This window comes from Alternaria triticimaculans (genome assembly GCF_023758025.1).
Source record: "Alternaria triticimaculans strain BMP 0046 chromosome Unknown scaffold_11, whole genome shotgun sequence".
Taxonomy (NCBI): Eukaryota; Fungi; Ascomycota; class Dothideomycetes; order Pleosporales; family Pleosporaceae; genus Alternaria; species Alternaria triticimaculans.
In genome coordinates, this window is record NW_026055968.1 from 636,417 (window position 1) to 657,265 (window position 20,849).

A 20,849-nucleotide genomic window follows, 5' to 3' on the forward strand; every position below is an offset into this window, starting at 1 on the left:
CAGACATTCCATCCACCTTTATCAAGCGACACCCCGAGTTGTGCGCTGCCGCCTTTCTGACATCTCAACCGTTTATACCCCTACCGCCTATTCCTTTTTCCCTTCAACTCCGCCATCTGCAGCGCCGGCCCGTGGACTGCAGCACGTCATGGCGTACAACAATAACCAAGGTTATAACCTTGGAGACCCGAACACCGGCGTAGGCGCCCCTGATGATGTCGAGGAAGGCACGACATACTGACAGCGTCCGCAGTACGACCGCACCCACGATGAGGAGGAAGTAGGCCGCTCGCTGCTGCACGAGAACCCTACCGGCGCCCACCCGGACCCTTTCTACGGCAACCCTGAGGTCCGCCCGCACTCCACCTACAGCTTGACCGAGTCCTACGCGACCGACAGGCCAACACAATACCCCGGCGAGGCCCACGCGGGCACTTCCTACTCGGCGTCCGGTGGCTACGACGCGCAGGGCGACTTCGGTGCTCCCCAGCGGGCCCCATCACCATACCAGAGGAGCGAGACCAGCTCGACCGAAGCATGGAGGCAGCGACAGCAGCCCGGCGGAGGTGCCGCCGGTGGCCTCAAGCGTGGTATGACCCGTAAGGTCAAGCTTGTCCAGGGTTCCGTTCTGAGTGCCGACTACCCCGTCCCCTCTGCCATCCAGAACGCCATTCAGGCCAAGTACCGCAATGACCTCGAGAGCGGTAGCGAGGAGTTTACCCACATGCGCTGTAAGTCCCACGTTCTGTATTTCCCCTTCAGGTCTGACAGCCGCTAGACACTGCTGCGACATGCGACCCCAACGACTTCACCCTCAAGAACGGTTACAATCTGCGTCCGGCCATGTACAACCGCCACACCGAGCTGCTTATTGCCATTACCTACTACAATGAAGACAAGGTTCTTACTGCCCGTACTCTGCACGGTGTTATGCAGAACATCCGCGACATTGTCAACCTGAAGAAGTCCGAGTTCTGGAACAAGGGCGGTCCGGCCTGGCAGAAGATCGTCGTGTGCTTGGTTTTCGACGGTATTGACCCCTGCGACAAGGGTACTCTCGATCTGCTCGCCACCGTCGGTATCTACCAGGACGGTGTCATGAAGAAGGACATTGACGGAAACGAGACTGTTGCTCACATCGTAAGTATTGATCAAATTCTAGTCTACAAGTCATTTACTAACAAGTCAGTTCGAATACACCACGCAACTCTCCGTTACGCCCAACCAGCAGCTCATTCGCCCCCACGATGACAGCGCCAGCACACTCCCCCCCGTTCAGATGATGTTCTGCTTGAAGCAGAAGAACAGCAAGAAGATCAACTCCCACAGGTGGCTCTTCACTGCTATCGGTCGCATCCTGAACCCTGAAGTCTGCATTCTGCTCGATGCTGGTACAAAGCCCGGTCCTAAGTCCCTTCTTGCCCTCTGGGAAGGTTTCTACAACGACAAGGATCTCGGTGGTGCTTGTGGTGAGATTCACGCTATGTTGGGTAAGTTGCTTCGGACTTGAATAAAAAGTGAAGATATGAAGGGCTAACAAACTTGGCAGGCAAGGGCTGGAAGAACCTCCTTAACCCGCTTGTGGCCGCCCAGAACTTCGAGTACAAGATCAGTAACATTCTCGACAAGCCGCTGGAATCCTCCTTCGGATACGTCTCTGTGTTGCCTGGTGCTTTCTCCGCCTATCGATACCGTGCTATCATGGGCAGACCGCTCGAGCAGTACTTCCACGGTGACCACACACTCGCCAAGATCCTCGGAAAGAAGGGTATCGAGGGCATGAACATCTTCAAGAAGAACATGTTCTTGGCCGAAGATCGTATTCTGTGTTTCGAGCTTGTCGCCAAGGCTGGATCCAAGTGGCATCTCACCTACATCAAGGCCTCCAAGGGTGAAACTGATGTGCCTGAGGGTGCTGCCGAGTTCATCGGCCAGCGTCGTCGTTGGTTGAACGGTTCCTTCGCTGCCGGTATTTACTCCCTGCTTCACTTCGGCCGCATGTACAAGAGTGGCCACAACCTCGTCCGCATGTTCTTCCTGCACATTCAAATGTTGTACAACGTCTTCCAGACCATCATGGCCTGGTTCTCCCTGGCTTCCTTCTGGCTTACCACCGTCGTTATCATGAGTCTTGTCGGTACCAAAACCGATACCCGAGACGCCTGGCCCTTCGGAAACACTGTCACGCCCATCTTCAACGTTATCGTCACATATCTCTACCTCGCATTCCTGGTCCTACAGTTCATTTTGGCCTTTGGTAATCGTCCAAAGGGTTCCAAGTGGTCTTACCTGGTCTCCTTCTGCGTCTTCGGTCTCATCCAGTTCTACATTGTTATCCTGTCCATCTACCTCGTTGTTCAGGCTTTCACGAACCCGTCCTCGCAGAAACTCGATACCTCATCACCAGAAGCATTCGCCTCTTCTTTCTTCTCGTCGAGCGGTGTCGGTATTATCATTATCGCTCTTGCGGCTACCTTCGGTCTTTACTACGTCGCCTCGTTCCTCTACATGGACCCATGGCACATGTTCACCTCGTTCCCTCAATATCTGCTCATCATGTCTTCCTACGTCAATATCCTCAACGTCTACGCCTTCTCCAACTGGCACGATGTCTCTTGGGGTACCAAGGGTTCCGACAAGGCAGATGCACTTCCCTCAGCGAAGACGGAGAAGGGAGCCGACGGCAAGCACAACGTTATCGAGGAGCCGGATCTGCCACAAGCCGATATTGACAGTCAGTTCGAAGCTACCGTCAAGCGCGCTCTCGCTCCTTACGTACCACCTGTCGAGAGCGACGAGAAGACTCTGGAGGACTCTTACAAGTCTTTCCGTACCCATTTGTGCACAGCCTGGATTGGTTCAAACGCCACACTTGCGGTCGTCATTACCCAGGACAACTTTGACCGCTTCGGTTTCTCTGTAAGTTTTACCTTAGTCTCAATCTCGACCATCTTACTAATTCAATAACAGTCAAGCGCCTCTGGCAGAACCGCGCATTTCTTCCAGGCCCTTCTTTGGGCTACCGCTGCGCTCGCCATTGTCCGTTTCGCCGGATGCTTGTGGTTCCTTGGTCGCACTGGTCTCTTCTTCTGCGTGAGGAAGAGGTAGAAGCACCAAGCCCACTCAACAAACTCATCCTTCGCGGCACGGCAGCCACCTTTTGCTAATCAATCATGTTGGCGTTTACCCGGTGTCTTGGACCTCAGTATACGTGGTCTTTTTATGGCTTTTTGTCATTTACAAAAACATCACCTTCTGCACATACGTGGTGCGGATTGGCAAGATCATGACCTGCTTGTACTATCTGTGTGTTCTCTAGCTATAACGGACAAAATTTGAAATGTCTGGGCGCCTATTTGAATCGGATTGGGGAATGGAGGAAGATATACCGATTATCACATTTGCACGATTAGCTTGGCTTGCGGGTCTTTATTTTGCTAGATTGAATACTAGAATATGTTTCAAAAGTTGTTTGCGTGTGGTACATGCCCATGTGATGCTCAGACTTACGCCCCTACGTTTAAGCCTTCGACTCTCCCGTTAATCATATTTTGTCGGCCAGGGCTATGACTAGGGTTTCAATGGTAAGTCACACAACGTCTCTATGTCCTGCTCAGCTGGCTGGTCAATGATGAGATTATATCACTTTTCTAGCCTGTATATTTACTCAAGCCTAATACACCACTCCCCATCCCTCTGCTTCCCTCGCCCAGTATCCAGTACTGGCACATCACCCCACAACTCACTATAACTCAACCCCGCGTACCGCTCCTCTCTATCCTTCGTCCTAGCTAGAGCAAACACCGCGCTGCCAAACTCAGAAACTGGTTGTCCACGCGTATTTGGCGGGATGCTCAACTCGTTCCTAACAGTGGGAATGAGTGTGCGCTGCCACATCAAATTCGTATTCGCATCCGGTTTCAGGACTTCCGCATATGTTCTTTCCGATAGATAATCGCTGCTGTCTGAATTGAGGGCAGTGATGCCGCTGGCACCGGCGTTGGAGCAGATGAGAGCTGAGTGCTGGGTTGTTACCGTGCCTTGCGGGAAAGAAGCATTGTTTCGGCTTGCTTGGATGGAGAATTCAGAGCTATGTGCGTGTGTTGGTAAGACTTCACCGTACTTATCGCCGCGGCCTTGGATCGCAAAGCCACCTTGGACGGCCTGGATATTGATAACACTAGACCCGTTGTTGGTGAAGCGGTGCCAGCGGATGTACCAATCTGGCCAGCGCGAGCAAGGAGCCACGATGTGTGTTTGCACCGTTATATCGGCGTCGGCCCAGGGTTTCCATGTGCTTGTTAAGCACGGTATGTCTTCTACAAATTCGTCGTTGCGCATCAGTTGTGCAGTAGCAAAGCAATGATTCGTGACCTTCCATGGCACCCGCCATGTCTCGCCCCCATCTTTACTCACTGCGAGTGTACTGTCTGGTGCAATTTGCTGTATCAAGGTACCAGTAGGCACGCTGAAACCAAAGTGAGATGAGTAAGCGAATTTTCCGTATTTGGCTTCCGTTGCTTTGAGCGGCCAAGGACAGAATTGGCCCATGGAGAGGAGGAAATGGTGGTTTGACTGGTTGCAGAGGATATGCATAGCTGGTTCAACTGGCATAACTACCACTTCCCCAATGGGTAAAGGCTTCTCCTCCACAGTCCAGAACGGGTGGTCTTCCCGTAGTCCTAACGCTAGGAAAGATTTCATGGCCCAGTAAGGAGATTGCGGGCTGTTGTAGTCTTCGCTCGTGTACATGTTGGGGTAGGTAAAGCCGATTGTCAGAGTGCCGTCGATGTTGAACATGTCGTCTTTCTTGCTCCACCAGCGGAAGTGCCGGAGCAAAAGTCCTTTGATCACGCCCCAGTCATTGAGTGGTTCCGGGAGCTCGAGCTCGGCGAAAGCGACGACGGACCAGAATCCAGCGAATGCGAAACGGTATGTTAGACTGCGGCCGAAGGGTATAGCGGCACCTAGGGCGCTTTAGTCAGTGTTGGGTGCTCGAGGTAGGTATTCAACATACCATTGGTGTCAAAGTACCGCCAGAACGATACCGCAAATTCCTTCGCTCTACTCCGAAACCTTTCGCATCGCTCTGGGTCTAGATCCTGTGCCATTTTCGCATAGATAAGCTGCGAGAATTGGATTGCAAAGCTGCCGGAATAGTAATCTGCCTGTCGTCCCCCATCGCTCCAGATACCATCTGCTGCCCAGCCGTCCCCTCGGTAAAACTGCTCCATGAGATCCAAATCCGCTTTCATCGCATCAAGACCATGCTCTTTGGGTACGTCGCATACTTTGATCAACGCCAAGTTAGTCATGACGCGGAACCACAGCCAATTTGTCGTTGGGAAGTCTTTGCCATTGATAGTTTCCAGCCACTCCCTGATATGCCTCTTCGCTTCCTCTGTCTGGGAATGGAACATGGTCTCGGGAGCTGATAGTAGCGCGAACGAGATGATCTCCATTTCCACCATTCTTTGATCGCGTAGTACGACGGGACCCCAGTAGTCTTCGTGATTTGGGTTGGTACCATTGGCCAGGCCTAGGGCGTAGGGTTTGATGAGCTCTTCGTACTCGTCTTCAGACACAATGTTCGAGTGCATCAGCGCGCCGACTGCCCATAGCGGCCGGGCGTATCCTTCAAGCTGGGCGGCGACATCGTCGAAATGGGTACCGGTTGATAATGGGACTTTGATTCGGGCGCCATGGGGTGATTGGTATGGCTTCAGTGCGCGGAGAAGTGCTATTGATGCGGTCTTGAGATCGGCGTGGGTCTTGAACGGGTTGTTTGAGAAGCCGTCTAGCGGAGGCATGGTGTTCTGAGGGTTATCAAGACCCTCTGTTACGTGATACAAGGTCTCCTAGTTCTTTCGAATGGAGGCATTGCAATTGCAGCTCTACACGTTCCATAATCTCCTGGATCCGGTGGTTCTTTGGTGTGACCCGCCCTGGGCGGCACCAGTGGATGCAACGGACAATTCGAGCCTCTTTACACCCAAGCTTCAATAGGTAGCGCATCCGAAAGCTACATCGATACCGCATATCGCCATAGGCTCCCGTCCCGTATTGATTGAATCGGGTGGCTTCCGGGGTGGAGTGATGGTGATCAGCCGAAAGGAGGGTTAGACCGCGCGGGGCCCAGCGTGTGGAGTAATTATCGATTTATCCCGATGCCCGCCGCTCGCTGCATCCTCCACATTTGCTTCTTTTTGATCAGCGCTTTTGCGATGTCGTGCTGATGTCGGCTGGGTGGACCAATTACTCGGTTGGCAATGGTAGCCAGGCAGGCGAGGACGACGGTCCCGTCTCGGTGGGCGGTGACACGCCCGCGTGCGTTAGCTGCAAGCAACGCAAGCTGCGATGCTCGCGCGAGACACCCTCGTGCTCGCATTGCTTGAGGCTGTGTGAGTATTTCTGTCAATTGGCGCTATTTCGCGTCACTAATGTGCCATAGCCTCTGAATGTGTTTACCAGCCGAAGAATAAACCTGGGCTTAAGCCTGGGGCTGTTGAGGCGTTGACCCGCCGCGTCGGTATGTGGTGCTCCTTCTACGATGAACTCAATCTTACGCTCCGTAGCCTTTCTGGAGAGGATACTGCTAGATGATGCGGGAAACATCCGGCCACGGTATAGAGACGATGATACCACAGCGAATGGCCATGCCGTCGCGCATGAAAGCCCCAGTGCTGCAAAAGAACGCGCACCTCGTGTTGAGGAACACGCGCCGTATGTCGCGCCTACTCCCGATTATAGCCACAACCACCAAACCGCAGAGGATGGCTCCAGCGCTTCCGAAGAAGAGAATGGCGTGTCCAATCCGCTGAAAAGAAGATTCGAGATGCCAATTGCTGAGAGTTGGCTTTTCCCCTTCGAAGATGTTGATATCGCGCAGCACTTGCCATCTCGACCACTACTTGAAAAGGTTGCAGACTTCTTCTGTATCTCATTCCATCATTGGATCCCATATATCCACAAGGCGAGACTCCAAACGCGAGTGCGCCAAGGTTGCCAGGATCCAGGACATGTATTGGTCCTTCATGCTCTGGTCGCCGTTACTCTGCGACACATGGACACCAACGTACTGTACCTGGACAATGATCAGATCCTTCAGCAGACGAGGGTCTCCCGGATGATTGTGGAAACGCATGCGATGCGCAATGTCACCATCGAAAGCTTGCAGGCCCTCATATTCCTAGTCTTTGATCTTCTTAATGACGGTCAAACACATAGAGCGTGGCCGTTGATCGGGTCGCTCACGAGGACTATAGACTATCTCCAACTTACTACCGAGCCATCAACATCGCAGTCGGGATCACTTATGACGCCTGTGCGGTTAGTGAAGCCCTCAAACGACTGGACGGAGTTGGAAGAGCGACGAAGATTATTCTGGATCATATTTCTGCTCGATCGATATTGTTCGGTGTCTACAGGGTGGAACACCAGTCTCACGGCAGATGACGTGCACCGGCGGTTACCGGCAGACGGCGGTTTCTTCACCAGAGAAGAGCCGGTGACCACACCCTACTTCGGCATCTGGAACAAGGCCGCTGCTCGCATCGGACGCTCACTAGCGAATGTGCCCGCGCAATACAACGAAGAAGACCCAGGAGTCGACCACTTGCCTCCAGGAGCCAGCCCCAATTCTGCCAACGGCTACATCGATGCTTCTAAGCTAGGCGCATTCGCATATTGTGTCGAAGCAACCGAGAGCTTGAGTCAAGTGACGACATTCTTCCTTCAACAAAGGATCAATTGGCAAGACAAGGAGCATGCAGTCAGTTGGCTGACACGCTTCAAGGAGCTAGACTTGAGACTTGTTCAGTGGAAGATCTTCCTGCCTCCAAGATGGAAGGACTCCAACATCTCGTCAGACAGGACTGTGGTTGACATGGACCCCAACCTGACTCTAGCTCACATCACACATAATACTTCTATGATCTTACTGCACCATCCAATCGGATACCCACCACGCGGATGGAACGACTTCGTCGCACTACCGAAAGAATGCAGTGCCCAGACCTGCGAGCTCGCCGCGGTGGAGACTTCGAACATCGTGGACAAGTTTCTTACCCACACTCCCATACCTTTCGTCAACGTCCAATTCTCGTTCTGCGCCTTCATAGCCGCCAAAGCGCTGCTTTTCGAACACCAAGCCACCCGCAAATCTCTACGATCAGAATTCCACCGCCTAATCCACAATCTCGAGGAAATGGCCGCAAGATGGAAAGGGAAAGGTACAGACGACGCGAAACCAAATAACCAAGCAGCAATCTACGCAAACCACCTCAAACGACTCCTCGAAGCCTGTCAAAACGACGCAAATTTCCGCTTCGACTTTTACGACCACAACGGACTAACCCTCGACCCACAAAACTACGCCAGTCCGACTTACGCCGCAACACCACAAGCGCGTTCCAGAAGCCTCGCGCATGAGCGTTCTTTAATGAGGAACCACGGACGCACCAACAGCTTCACAAGTTCGCACTCAACCCTCAGCCCACGCCGCATCCCGCCTCCAGACATAACTCGCAACACAACCATGCCCTCACCCAGCAACTACGAGCAACACCATCCGCGCCTTCCATCCGCACACGCGATATCACCATCCGGACAGCCGCCACCTCCTATATACGCATCGCCACAAGTACAGGCTAGTTACCCGAGCCATACCCCACTACAGCAGTATCAACAGCCCGGAAACGGAGTCCCGGTATCTGGTCCATCGCTCGCACCGTACGGTAATACTGGCACGACGGGGAACCAGCATAGCACTCAAGACCAGTCTCTGCTTAATCTGTCGGATGCGTTTATGGATAGTCATTTTCTGGATATGGATCGGGTCATCACGTTTGAGGATGCGAATTTCTTTATTCCGGGGGATGCGTTTCGGTGGCAGTGAGTTGGGATGGGTAGGGTTGGGAAGGGGATTGTGGGAGATGTGGTGTAGTCTGATAGGCACATCTATCTCTACCAACGTACGTATCCGGCTATGACCAGCTGCTGCATCGTTGGATACCACGATGTTTCAAGCTATCCAGCAGCTGGTCATAGCCTGATAGGTATGTTGGTAGAGGTAGACGTGCAAAGTCAGGGGATGAGTATGATAGATGCTGAGCTTGTAATAGTTGAAGCAAGTGCTACTTCGACATGATTATTTATGGATGACTATAAGAAACGCAACCAGGAAGAATGAATACATCAGCTTTTCCAGCCTATCGAAACCTTCTTTTACACACGTTATTCCAGCGACGCCACTCTAGGCTCGCACTGAAGCACCTGTATGAGCGCACCCAATACAAACCGCGCCTCCAGATCCAGGTCCCTCAGGGGGTCCATCGCCCCCTTCATCCTCATCACCGCTATCCTCATCATCATCCTCAAACTCAGACTCGTCATCCTCATCTTCACTCAGAACAGACCCAGACTCCGAGTGGTACCCTTCCATTTCATCCAACGGCTCTAGCTCGGGCATTGAATCAGATTCATCTTCCGACTCGTACTCAGAAGACAACTCAGACTCATCCTCAGCGTCATCCCGGGTCGGCAATCCCACATCCGGACCCGCCTGCTGCAGAGCCTCAAGCGTACGCAGGTCCCTTCTACGTATGCCTGTAATGCCACTTGCCGCAGCCTCCATGCGCTGAATGTATCGAGCTACCATGCCCTCTGTGAACCGAGCTGTCGCCGCCGTCATGCCCTCTGTATATCGAGCTCTCGCTGCCTCCAACCTCGCGTCAGTTCGAGCTTCTGCTCTTTCAATGAGTTGAGCAAACCATTCGAATGTCATTTCCGTTGGTACAGTCTGCGATGGGAAAAACTCGGCGCGGCAGAATGGACAGCTGTTTGCCCTGGTGAGCCAGGACTCTAGACAATCGCGGCCGAAGATGTTGTTGCAGCAGGTGACCTTGACGGGGGAGTGATCTTCGTTTGGTTCAACGGGTGCGCTGTTGGCGGCGATGGTGTCGTGGTCAGCGGCGGAGCTGTTTGGGGTGAGAGTACCGCCTTGAACGTCGTCGGCTGTAGGACCTGTAGATGAGGCTTCTGGCTCGTGAGGCTGGAGGTCTTCGCGGCAGATAGGACAGGATGGGTCGGAGGGCGGCATGGGACACGCCTTCATGTCCGAAGCGAGGAAGGCTGATTTGGAGGCGTAGAGAGGCATTGTTGGTCGCAATGCTGGTGCTGGTGCGGATATGGTTGAATGCGAATGGCGGTAGAGCTAAATGGTGTGGTGGTTCTTGTCGTGAACGGTGGAGGTGCTTCGTACATATACAATCGGGGGATAGTCCTAGAGGGCCCACTGTTCGGTGAAAGACTGGTGCCATTGCTTCTGCTATGGCTTTCCAAAGCTTTCACAAGGCAACCAGCGCCGAGTCTCGTAGGAACACCTTACTTTCACTGCTGCCATTGCTTCTGCTATGACTATCCATAGCTTTCACAAGGCAACCAGCGCCGAGTCCCGTAGGAGTTCCTTACTTTCACAGCCCCAGAATGTTTCACCCCTGGAATCGCGGCTGTAGGCCGAGGTCTGTTTAGGAATGTCGTCGAGGCGTTATGTCGAAGCTCGTCCCGTCTGGAATCCGAAGGATAGCGCGAAGACCCGAGTACGTCCTCCCCTCAAGACCATTTCGCAATGTTATTGGGAATAAGCTTCTTAAACATATCCAGCTGCTTCGCATGCACCGCCATCTTCTGTTCCAGAATCTCCGGTCTTAACTGCAGCGTCCGATCCACCCTTTGTTGATTCCCACTATACACGACCGTATAATCTGGCAAACGGGTATAAGGTGGTATAACTGAAGAAGCCGATATAGTGCAGTACTACAAAGATGTTAGCCCCAACAGTCCTCTCCTTCAACGCAAAGAAAAGACGTGTATGACATACCCTCCCAATAATACTGCCCCTCCCCAGCACAGCACCAACCTCAACCACACTCCCCTCACCCACCTCCGCCGCCTCAACCACAGCCCCAGAATCAACAACCACATTCCTACCCAGCACCGTTCCCTCACTGCGCATAGATTCCCTTACACTCCCACTCCCCCTTGCAGGAGGTGCCATACTCCCTCTCTTCCCCTCCGCACCCCCCTCAGCACCCATACCAACACCTACTTTCGCGCGTTCAAAAACTACACAGCCCTCGCCGAGGACAACAGGTGCGACTGCGCTGCTGAGTTTGCTGTGAGGGTGGAGAACGGTGTTAGGGCCGATTGTGACGGGGTGCGTGCCGGTGATTTGCGCGTGTTGGGCGATGAGGACGGTGGTGTCGAGGAAAATGGAAGAGGGTTTTGGGAGGATGGATTGCCGTTTTGGGGCGCCGGAGGTGCGGCGGTGGTCGTTTGAAGGGCGGGGAGGAGCGGGTTGGGAGGACATCGTGGTGGGTGGTGTGGGATTTGTCTGGAGTTCGTGGGTGTTGATGGTAGGGAAGGGTGGATGACGGACGCGCTAAGGATCTACTTAGCGTGTCGCCAAGTCACATGACGTGAGCGTCTGGATGGGTAGGTACTGTTCGCCAATGTCGTACCTGCCTTGTCTTCGACACAATGCGGGATGAAAGTGCAAACCTCTCCAATAAAAAAAGCATGTTGCGGCCATATTGGGTGCTCCAGCTCAACGTAAAGTACAATATCCCAAGAGATAGATCGAAGGGGGTATCTCATAACCATGCATTACTACATACATCATGCCAATCCATCGCGTAAACCTACATGAATTCTCGTAATGCCCATCAACAGCGACATCGAACAACACACCAACGATACTGCTGATGAAGCCCGCGCCTTACCCATCAACCACATTCATAAACGTATCAACAACATACTAAACCACAACCCTCGTCTCCTCCTCCTTACCCTCCCCACCACTCGGGCCCCGCTCCAACTCCGGACTACTCACCTTCTCGGGACTAGCCACTTTGATCGGACTCCTCCTGCCCACCTCCTGGCCCTCAACTTCAATGCGGCCGAGTATGCTCTCTTCGTCCTCTCCCATACCTTCGATACTGTGCAGACTGTCGTCGTCGGAAGAGTCTTCGATGCCTTCGAACATACGTGCGAAGCGCTGGTGCCCTTCGCGTTCTTCTTGTTCTTGGGTTTTCGGGGCGGAAGGGTCGTCTGGGTCTTCTTCTGCTTCGCGCGTTGATTCGAGTTGCGCTTTGCGTTGGGCGAGTCGGAGGGCGAATTGGCGGCGGGCGCGCGATGGGGGGATCTGGAGGGGCGGTGGGATACTGGGCTGGAAGGGATTGTTAGCGGAGCTGTTCAATGGTAGTAGGTGCGACTCGTCAGGGCGGAGATGGAACGCGAGCAAATCAGAATTTACAGAGAAAGGGTAGACAAAGGGGAAACAAGCAGATGGAAACGAGGAGGAAAGAGGACACCATACCAGATCAATGAAGCCCAATCATCCAGTGGTACATCACACAAAGGAGATGAGAGGAAACCACATCTCACGATGCGTATTACTACATGTATCATACACCCTGTCGGATGGCGCAAGGAATGTATGTACAGAAAGGATGATGATAGGCCCATAGATCTAGCATGCGAGCCGTCTGTCCGTTCCCGCTCATGATACAAACAAGTATAAGAAAAGGAAACGCACCAAGGGCGGGAAACATTCGTGGTATAGTGTGTATGCTCGGGGCCATGGACTTATCGATAGTCCATATCAGCATCGTCAAATGAGATTTCACCCACTTGTTCGGAGTCGTCGACAGGTCCCTGTCGTTGTTCCCGCTCTCTCTCGGTGTCGACATCGTCCATGTCTTCGTCTTCTTCGTCACTCGAGTTAGTAAAGCCACTAAGCAAGGAGCCTCCGCTGAAGGTGTACCCACCACCCTCAGTGTCACCAGCATTGGTGAGCTCCATGCTGTCGAGGCCTATGTTGCCGTTGTTGGCGAGGCTTGCATTGGAGAGCCCGCCACTGTCGCCTCCAAAGTTGTTGTTTGCCGCGTTGACGGCGTTGAGCACCGCTTGTCTGGGCCCGACGCTCATGTCGGGTCGTACGCCTCCGAGAATGGCATTGTCGCGCTCTCGCGTCTCGGCCAGAATATGCTCCACATAATACACCCACTCTTGAGCGTGGACCTTCTCTAGGACCATCTGCGACAAGACTTCGTCGGTATGTCGCTCTGTAAACTTCAACACCTCTTCTGCGATCAGGGTGAGGTGACCCATGTATCCTAGTCGCATTGACGTTTCTTGATGCGATTTGTCGCTCTCCTGCTGTCCTTTAATGATGCGCTCGGTGATGCCTCCGTTATCGAAGAGGTCAATCGCTAGCTGACGGTTGTATCCACGGTCCATCTGCCCGTTGAAGACTTGCTGGACAACATCGTATACTACATTGTGTAAAAAGTTGTTCCATGGGAAGCGGAAGAAGAAGTCCTGCAAATATTAGCATGTTTCGCTGGAAGATATCGAAAGAGCTTACAAGTATCGTTGGTACTACTTTGTTCTCAACGAACGTGATCTTCAGCAAGTCGCCAACAACAGGCGTACCGTCAATGTCGATCTCGAAGCCTGCAGCATCCTCTGCACTGCCAAATACCACGGAACGCACGCTCTGAGACTCGTCGATGGGAGTTATCTCCGAAAGATCTGATCCTGCTACTGGTGCGGTGAAGCGCGAGGTGTCGATGCTGGCTGGTTCGGGTTCACTTTTGCGGTTCTTACCCGCAAACAGTGGCGCTGGTTTGTCGTCTGGATGAGGTGAAAGACTCTCGGACTGTTCAGCAGTGGTGGTATCCGAGGTCTGGTTGAGCTGCTGTGTGAGAAGAGATGGCGGGGTCTTGACATCGGTGTCCGACTTCTCGGTCTTCGCAGGCTCTGTCGGTTCCTGGCGGTCGTTCATAACGGTGTCGGTATCCAGCTCAAGCTCATCGACCTTGGCACTCAGGCCGGCTGACGTAGGTGACTCCGCATCATCTGCAGGCTTAGGTGGAGATGCAGGTTTCTCAGTAGGTGCTGCAGCATCTTTGGGCGGTGTTAGAGGCTCATCAACAAACTCGCCATCGTCGCCTGCAGTCTTGGCAGCGGACGATTCCTGCGGCGCATCTCTGGGTGGCAGCTTCGGCGAGGGCTCCAATGGCTCTCCAATCTGCTCTTTCTCCGTTGCCGTGTCTTTGGCCTCCTCGACAGCAACTTCCGGCGCGACAACCTTTTCAAAGTCGTCTTCCGAACTGTTCTGTACATGCAGAGGTTTTATCTCTGCGGGAGAGTCCATAGATGGGGCGCGCGCGTGGTGGAAGCCTTGGCTATCAACACTGGTGGAGAAATCGCCCGGGTTGCCGGAAATCGCTGAAGTCAATTTGCCGTCAGCCTTGAGACGTTCCCGCTCGGCATCTCGCCTCTTGACTTCAGCCTCGCTGCCCCGTTCGTTGAGCAGAGCCATGTTACTGCAGTGCAGCAACTCGGCCATCAGCTCACAAGTCTTGAACCGATCAAATCCAAGCGGTTCAATCTTCTCGCCAAAGGCTGTCTTGAGCTCTCGCTTTTTCTTTGTAGTGCTGCCATCGCGCTGTGTCACGATCTGGCTTGAGCTATTAACCAGCTCCATGAACTGCGGGATGTGGTTGGCGAATTGGCGAAGCAATGTTCCCAGGTAGATGGGATCTGAGTTCTTGGGTACCGGCCCAATCTGATTCTCCAAATCATAGTCGGAGTTGTTCTTTCTGATAACCTCGATGATGATACCCACACCGACTGTCAGCGGGTTGCCGCCTTGCAGCATAAAATCGATCAGCTGTTTCAGACATTGTTCGGAGACAAGCTGGCGCGTAAGCTCGTTAGGCCCGATGACGGATTGGTCTTGCGTGGTAGCGTTTGCGGATATCGTGATGATAGCCTTGAGGAAGTCGCCAGCTGACGTTTGTGTGGAAGTCGACTGATCGGGGGCGAGGAATGATATCAGGCGGGGAACGAGGTTCTGTTGTTGCAGCCACTGGAGTCTGTTAGTTATGCCAGCAAGCGTGTCTGTGACGACTTACGTCAACAATGCCCTGTCCGCCCTCGCTCTTCTCCAGGCTGATGATCTTCAACAGCAGGTCCATGATGACCGGGCAGTCGACGTGCTGCAACATGTCTGTTACAACATTGTCCAATGATTTGAAGAAATCGAGCATCTCCTCCATCTTACGGTCGAGCAGCGACTCGTTGACCTTGGTGAAGTAGCCAGCCTGGACGGGGTCGAGCGGCGCAGGCTGCTTGATGTAGGCCCAGAACTGTCGCAAGGTGTCCTGGTTCTCGAGGACCGCCTCGGATATGGACCATACTTCGGACGATAGGATCTCGCACGACACATAGGCGTACTTCATGCGCTGTCGCTCCTCCTTGGTCTCTTCGCTATCGCCCGCATCGGACTTGGTGGTGGATGTCGAGCGCGCCCTGACTTTGCCGAAGAAGCCCGTCCGACTGGGACTCCTCGCCTCGTGCGCAGGCTCTCCTCCGGTGTCGTCGTCGGGGGGCAGGTCGGGTCTGGCGGCGATAACGTAGCGCAGCAGGCGTTCCAAGACATTCTCATCGCGAAGGTATTCTATCAGCTTCGAGTTCTGCTGCTTGAGCTCCTGTATGAGGTCCGACTCGTCGAGCAGCTCCTCGACGGTGACGTCGGGCTTGTCGAGGATGCTGTCGAGCGACGACAGCTGCGCGTACCCGCCGAAGCGCCAGAACATGGTGGTTGCGGTGGTTTGCGGCTACAAGGGCGGGGCAGGGGAAGGGTCGGGCGAGGCACTCGAGAGCGTGTGCAGCAGCGTGGGGCACATGCGTAGATTTACTGCGGCGACCAATGCGTCATAGAAGGACACGCCGTGCAAAGCTGGACACGGCGGCGGGCGGGTTAGCAGAGCGACTCGAGTGAGACAGAGGGCGCGTGTTCGTGGCTTGGGCTGTGTTGCACAGGTGGGACAGGTACCTTAGGCGAACGAGGCCGCGGGGAAGGCAATGGCAAACGAAAAGCGCGCGAGGCTCTAGATCAACCCATGCACCGACTGTTGCGCGGCGTCGTTACAGATACAGGCTGCGAAAACGTCTGTGTCTCCCGAGTCGGAGTGTTGTGGGTATTGTTGGGTTTGGTGGTGACAGGCAAGGCTAGAAGCTGCGTAGTACGGATAGCGTGCCAGGCTGCAGATCACTTGCACCTCCCTGATATCAACAGGACGTGTCGAGGTCGAAGAAGTCTACCAGCTGTATCCGATTACAAGTCTGGGACCCAGTAGTTGCTCAAGATAAGCATGCGAGCTAGTGCTGATGGCATGAACACCGCGCATTCTGGAGATTTTCAAGGTGATGTAGGACCTTCGACAATGTGATGGTTTGGTGCATCTTGCATCTGGCATCGCATGCCGGCATCCGCCTGTGAGAAAAGTTCATTTGACTCATGTGTAGATAGCTGTTAATGAATTGCTTCATCGTCTACTATGGTTGCTTTTGTTAGCTTGTCAATGTCGGCAATTGCCATGGCATGGGGCACTCCAATGTATGGCAATCCTGCTTGGGCATCTCAGGGTCGGGCAATCATTAGCGTCCACGTGACGATCGATGACGTTAGCGGGAACTGCCGGAGCTACGACCACCGTTCGGTGCCTGCCATTCACCCCACACTGCCAACACACTCCACGCCTGTCCTCTTCCCTCGGCTGCATATCACGACTCTCCGGCCGGCAACCCACATATACCTCCACCATCATGAACCGCTTATTCGGTGCGAAGAGCAGCGCGCCCAAGCCCACGCTCAACAGCGCCATCTCCAATGTAGGCTCCATCCATTAGGCAACACCCTTCCAATACTGACGCGCTCAGGTCGACACACGCATAGAAAGTCTCGATGTCAAACTCGCCAAGCTCAATGCTGAGCTGTCCACCTACCAGCAGAAGCTCGCCAAGATGCGCGACGGCCCCGGCAAAACCGCCATCAAGCAAAAAGCCCTCAAAGTCCTCCAGCAACGGAAGCAGTACGAAGCTCAGCGCGACCAACTTCAGGCGCAATCGTGGAACATGGAACAGGCTGGAATGATGCAGGACAATCTCAAGAACACAATGACCACCATCGACGCCATGAAGACAACGACGAAAGAGCTACGGAAGCAATACGGCAAGGTCAACATCGATAAGATCGACAAACTGCAAGACGAGATGGCCGATCTCATGGATATGGGCAACGATATACAAGACGCTATAAGCCGCAGCTACGACGTGCCAGAAGATGTGGACGAGTCGGAGCTGGATGCTGAGCTGGAGGCGTTGGGTGACGAGGTCGACTTTGAAGGTATCGGAGAGTCCTCAGGCGTGCCCAACTTCATGCTCGACGATACAGCGCCACCGCAGTTCATTGACGAAGCACCAAACCCAGGTGGCAAAGTCAAGGAGGCCGCAGGCTGAGAAGAAACGTGTATGTGCACATACAACATGTCGTGTGATCACAAGCGATTGAAGAGTCACTCACAGCTTTTTTGTGATGATCAAGACCCTACAGGAAGTCGCCATCGTCACGCGCGGAGCACTTCTATAGACGATAAGTACGAGTTGGCGGCCCGAAATGCTCGACTAATCTCGTCGAGCAAGGTCGACCATGACCGGCATATCGATGAGGAGCACGCTGCGAAGTCGCAATACTCGGAAAGATCGAAAATTGATTGCCATATTGAGGACCACGGGCCACATAAAGCCGACAGAAACACACCATAGACGCATGGTCAAGCGATATACCACAAATGATACCCCATGTTATGTTCGAGTTCAACATGTATCTTCCCGGATGCGCGTGATTCATTGCATATTGAGCCTAACCTTGTATATACCCTAGTATGTACGTATTCTGTACTACGGAGCCTTTGGTTAAGTCATTCGCGCAGATTCTACGTCCTGCACTGTACCATGCTGATATAGGTAGTGACACAACCGCGATGCTGCGTTCCAGTGTTACATCGACGTTCTTATTGAAAGGGGCTGTGTACAGGAAGCAGAACTATGCAATATTCCATCTAGTCAAAGTTGTCTTAGGTACCTTTTTCTTGCTCATAAAGGTTACTCGCTGCCGTTGAGACACCGACCGCGACAAGCTGAGATGGAGACGGTACGTACTTTGGTCATCTTGCTACAGGTCTACAATCTAACAATAAAAAGCAATCCTACTCTTACTGGACTCCTTCATCAGGCATCCGCACGCTTAAGATGACACCCAACACCGGGGACTTGTGGGAGCCCGAGACGGAAACCGTAACAGAAACCGTCAAAGAATCCGCAGGACCATATTCTACAGTCATAATCCCACCTCTCTTCAAGACTGTCACCATAACAACCGACCGATCCGACTCTAGCGATGCATACTCACGGCCTCAAGAAACGAGTGCGACGCCGACCTATGGTGACTCTGCGACTTTCGATGACAGCTCGTCGTCCTCCGTCAACGAGCCTGGAATTCACTCCCTTGATATCGGTGCGATAATAGGCGGCGTTTTGGGCGGCTTAACAATCATTGGCACCATATTCATCGCGATGTACTGGATTCGCCGGAGGCATCCAGATGGCAACAAAAGCGAGAAGTCGGCAGGTGCAAACGATGAGAGTCTTGGGACTACATCAGAGGACGTGGAGGAAACACCATATGAGTTGCCTGGGACTCAGACAGCGCCTGAGCTGGAGGATACGGCAGTGCTCCAGAGTCGATTACCAACTAGCTAGCTGTTTGCATCGATCAAAGCCACCTCGCAGTTGCCTTTCCGGCTTCACCACCTTCCCTTGTAGCACCGTGTACTTAATAATATTCTCACAATCCTCAGGCTTCACTCGCGCCAACCATATGCATTGCGCAGCCTCGCCATTACCCTCTGCTTCCTGCTCCTTATTAGCATCCAGCAGAACCTCCTGCCCATTATCGTCTTCAAGCTTCAGCTCCGCGAGCCGCTTCTCCGCGCCATTGGCATGTCCATTGGCAGTGCCATTGGTGCCCTCGGGTCGTGTGACGACTGAAGAATGTCGGTAGACCATGACATTTGCCGAGAACTTGTGGCCTCCAACGTGGCTTATGAAGTATATCCCCACACCACCCGGTCGCTCATCGTGTAAATCGCGGTATAACCCCAGTGGTCGGAGCAGTCGCTCGAACTCTTTTCGTAGAAGAGGAGCTGACTGGCCGCAACGTGCGTCTCGTGTCTTTTGACTGCACATTAGGATTAGGTATTTGTGTGGACATGGTCGGGCTTTGAGTTGGGGTGCGGGTATCGACGGGGGTATGGAGGAGGGCGCGTCGGCGTCGGCGGAAGAAGTCTCTTCCGGCTTTTCTGAGGGTGGTAGCGCGGCAGTTTTCCGTGAGCGCAATGGGGTATTGTTCGTAGGACCGGGGTTGATATAGTCGGTGATGAGTTCGGGGATGTTCGCAGGCGTGACATTGTCTATGAACTGCCATGATGGTAGCAGTAGTACCATGGAACTGTGATCCGAGTGGTCTGGGACGGGCATATTGGAGGCTGATAACATGAGTTTCTATATCCAATTAGCTCACACTCGACACAGCCTGACGGTAGCATATCTCCAAACTCACCCCATTGCTAGGCTTTGCATCGCCCCTGTCAACCGCCTCCATGATGCTGCCCTTCTCGTCCGCAACATCGCGCACCCAATCCGTCTTGCCCGTCGCAACAATCAAGTGCGTACTCCATCCCTTCACGTGCCCATACAGCTCTTCCGTCTCATCAATCTCGAACTTGCGCGGGTACTTGACACTGCAACTAGCACAGTCGTGCAGGCAATCGTCGCCATCTACCGCGGGGTCGGTGGTCGGGAACAACTCCTCCGTCTTCTTCGCTTTGGTGAATTCGTCGCTGTCCTTGGCCAACGTAGGGACTTCTGACGACGAAAGTGCCGAGGTCAGCTTGTAGGACAGGTTGCGCAACATGGCAGGGACTCGGTAGGCGTTTATCGGCCGGTGGGGCGTCTTGGATGGTGCCATTGCGTATCTTTATATCAGATGCGGCGATTAGATCGCCAAGGCCGCGGAATGTGGGCGCGCGGTGACGCCGACGCTTACGGAGTGGTTGGTACCTGGATGATGTCTTTCACGCCCGTTCACGGCCGTCGTTGCCTAATGAACAGAAGTTATCGAATATCACCAAAGTCGAAGTCTTACGGGAGTTCAGACGGAAGCTGACCGCCTCTTATGTTGCTTTTCTTGTCTCGGTGAATTGCTTCGGCTTTCGGACCTCGCGTTATCAGATTAGGCGACGATTATGCCCTCAGCTTCGGATTTGTTGGACGAGGCCCGGACATCCTCACATTCTCCGACTTCTCTTTACTCGGCTCCACATGACCCTCGCATACCTCCTACGCTAGTATACTTCGAAGAAACACGCTGTTCCCTAGACTTCTATCGCGCACGCGTCGATCCAACACGTACGCGTAGACGCGTCAGTCGCGTAAGATGCGGCTGAAGATGCTCAATGGAGCGCCCTTGCGCAACCATCTAGAGTTTAATGAGGACACACTTTTGGCAGTCGAGGATTGCCGTCCCTTTGATGCAGCAACAAGTGTCTCTACACCTGCAAATGAATCCACACCGGCTTTGAAGTGGCGCGGACTGCCTCTCAAGAACCCTCGGCTCCAGACTGGATGGTCACAACCTTTTCTCCCAGGAAATGTTCGAGGTCAAGACATATCAGACGTTTCGCTGCCCAATGTGAGTCGGTATCCGTCTTTCTTACAAGAAGATACAACGCACTTGGATACATCTATCGCCTTTGAGGATACGTCACTCGCCACACCTGGCTATCTTGAGCATTCGCTCGTCTTCCACGACACGCTACTGTCGTCTCAGGTCCTGCCAGACGGTATAACAGATAAGAGCGTCAGCTCCTCATCCTTCT

The 20,849-nt window shown here is 53.5% G+C and overlaps 8 protein-coding genes across 8 annotated transcripts; 3 read left to right on the top strand and 5 right to left on the bottom strand.

The window, feature by feature from the left end:
• Window positions 1–148: 148 nt before the first annotated feature.
• J4E78_007373 (uncharacterized protein) lies at window positions 149–3,108 on the top strand (the record flags this gene model as incomplete). The annotated part of the gene is made up of 6 exons (XM_049367980.1): window positions 149–199; window positions 254–731; window positions 779–1,140; window positions 1,190–1,490; window positions 1,550–2,919; window positions 2,971–3,108. 6 exons carry the CDS (start codon window positions 149–151, stop codon window positions 3,106–3,108), a joined length of 2,700 nt encoding a protein of 899 aa, XP_049220301.1.
• A 555-nt stretch (window positions 3,109–3,663) lies between these two features.
• J4E78_007374 (uncharacterized protein) lies at window positions 3,664–5,810 on the bottom strand (the record flags this gene model as incomplete). Its single annotated transcript, XM_049367981.1, has 2 exons — window positions 3,664–4,967; window positions 5,018–5,810. The coding sequence occupies 2 exons, from the start codon at window positions 5,808–5,810 to the stop codon at window positions 3,664–3,666; spliced, it is 2,097 nt and encodes a 698-aa protein (XP_049220302.1).
• Window positions 5,811–7,063: 1,253 nt separating this feature from the next.
• On the top strand, window positions 7,064–8,896 carry J4E78_007375 (uncharacterized protein; the record flags this gene model as incomplete). Its single annotated transcript, XM_049367982.1, has 1 exon — window positions 7,064–8,896. One exon carries the CDS (start codon window positions 7,064–7,066, stop codon window positions 8,894–8,896), a length of 1,833 nt encoding a protein of 610 aa, XP_049220303.1.
• A 357-nt stretch (window positions 8,897–9,253) lies between these two features.
• J4E78_007376 (uncharacterized protein) lies at window positions 9,254–10,156 on the bottom strand (the record flags this gene model as incomplete). The annotated part of the gene is made up of 1 exon (XM_049367983.1): window positions 9,254–10,156. The coding sequence occupies one exon, from the start codon at window positions 10,154–10,156 to the stop codon at window positions 9,254–9,256; it is 903 nt and encodes a 300-aa protein (XP_049220304.1).
• A 455-nt stretch (window positions 10,157–10,611) lies between these two features.
• On the bottom strand, window positions 10,612–11,368 carry J4E78_007377 (uncharacterized protein; the record flags this gene model as incomplete). The annotated part of the gene is made up of 2 exons (XM_049367984.1): window positions 10,612–10,815; window positions 10,880–11,368. 2 exons carry the CDS (start codon window positions 11,366–11,368, stop codon window positions 10,612–10,614), a joined length of 693 nt encoding a protein of 230 aa, XP_049220305.1.
• A 447-nt stretch (window positions 11,369–11,815) lies between these two features.
• J4E78_007378 (uncharacterized protein) lies at window positions 11,816–15,665 on the bottom strand (the record flags this gene model as incomplete). The annotated part of the gene is made up of 4 exons (XM_049367985.1): window positions 11,816–12,226; window positions 12,691–13,380; window positions 13,427–14,935; window positions 14,982–15,665. The coding sequence occupies 4 exons, from the start codon at window positions 15,663–15,665 to the stop codon at window positions 11,816–11,818; spliced, it is 3,294 nt and encodes a 1,097-aa protein (XP_049220306.1).
• A 1,012-nt stretch (window positions 15,666–16,677) lies between these two features.
• On the top strand, window positions 16,678–17,370 carry J4E78_007379 (uncharacterized protein; the record flags this gene model as incomplete). The annotated part of the gene is made up of 2 exons (XM_049367986.1): window positions 16,678–16,743; window positions 16,792–17,370. 2 exons carry the CDS (start codon window positions 16,678–16,680, stop codon window positions 17,368–17,370), a joined length of 645 nt encoding a protein of 214 aa, XP_049220307.1.
• A 1,287-nt stretch (window positions 17,371–18,657) lies between these two features.
• J4E78_007380 (uncharacterized protein) lies at window positions 18,658–19,939 on the bottom strand (the record flags this gene model as incomplete). The annotated part of the gene is made up of 2 exons (XM_049367987.1): window positions 18,658–19,473; window positions 19,532–19,939. 2 exons carry the CDS (start codon window positions 19,937–19,939, stop codon window positions 18,658–18,660), a joined length of 1,224 nt encoding a protein of 407 aa, XP_049220308.1.
• Window positions 19,940–20,849: the final 910 nt, after the last annotated feature.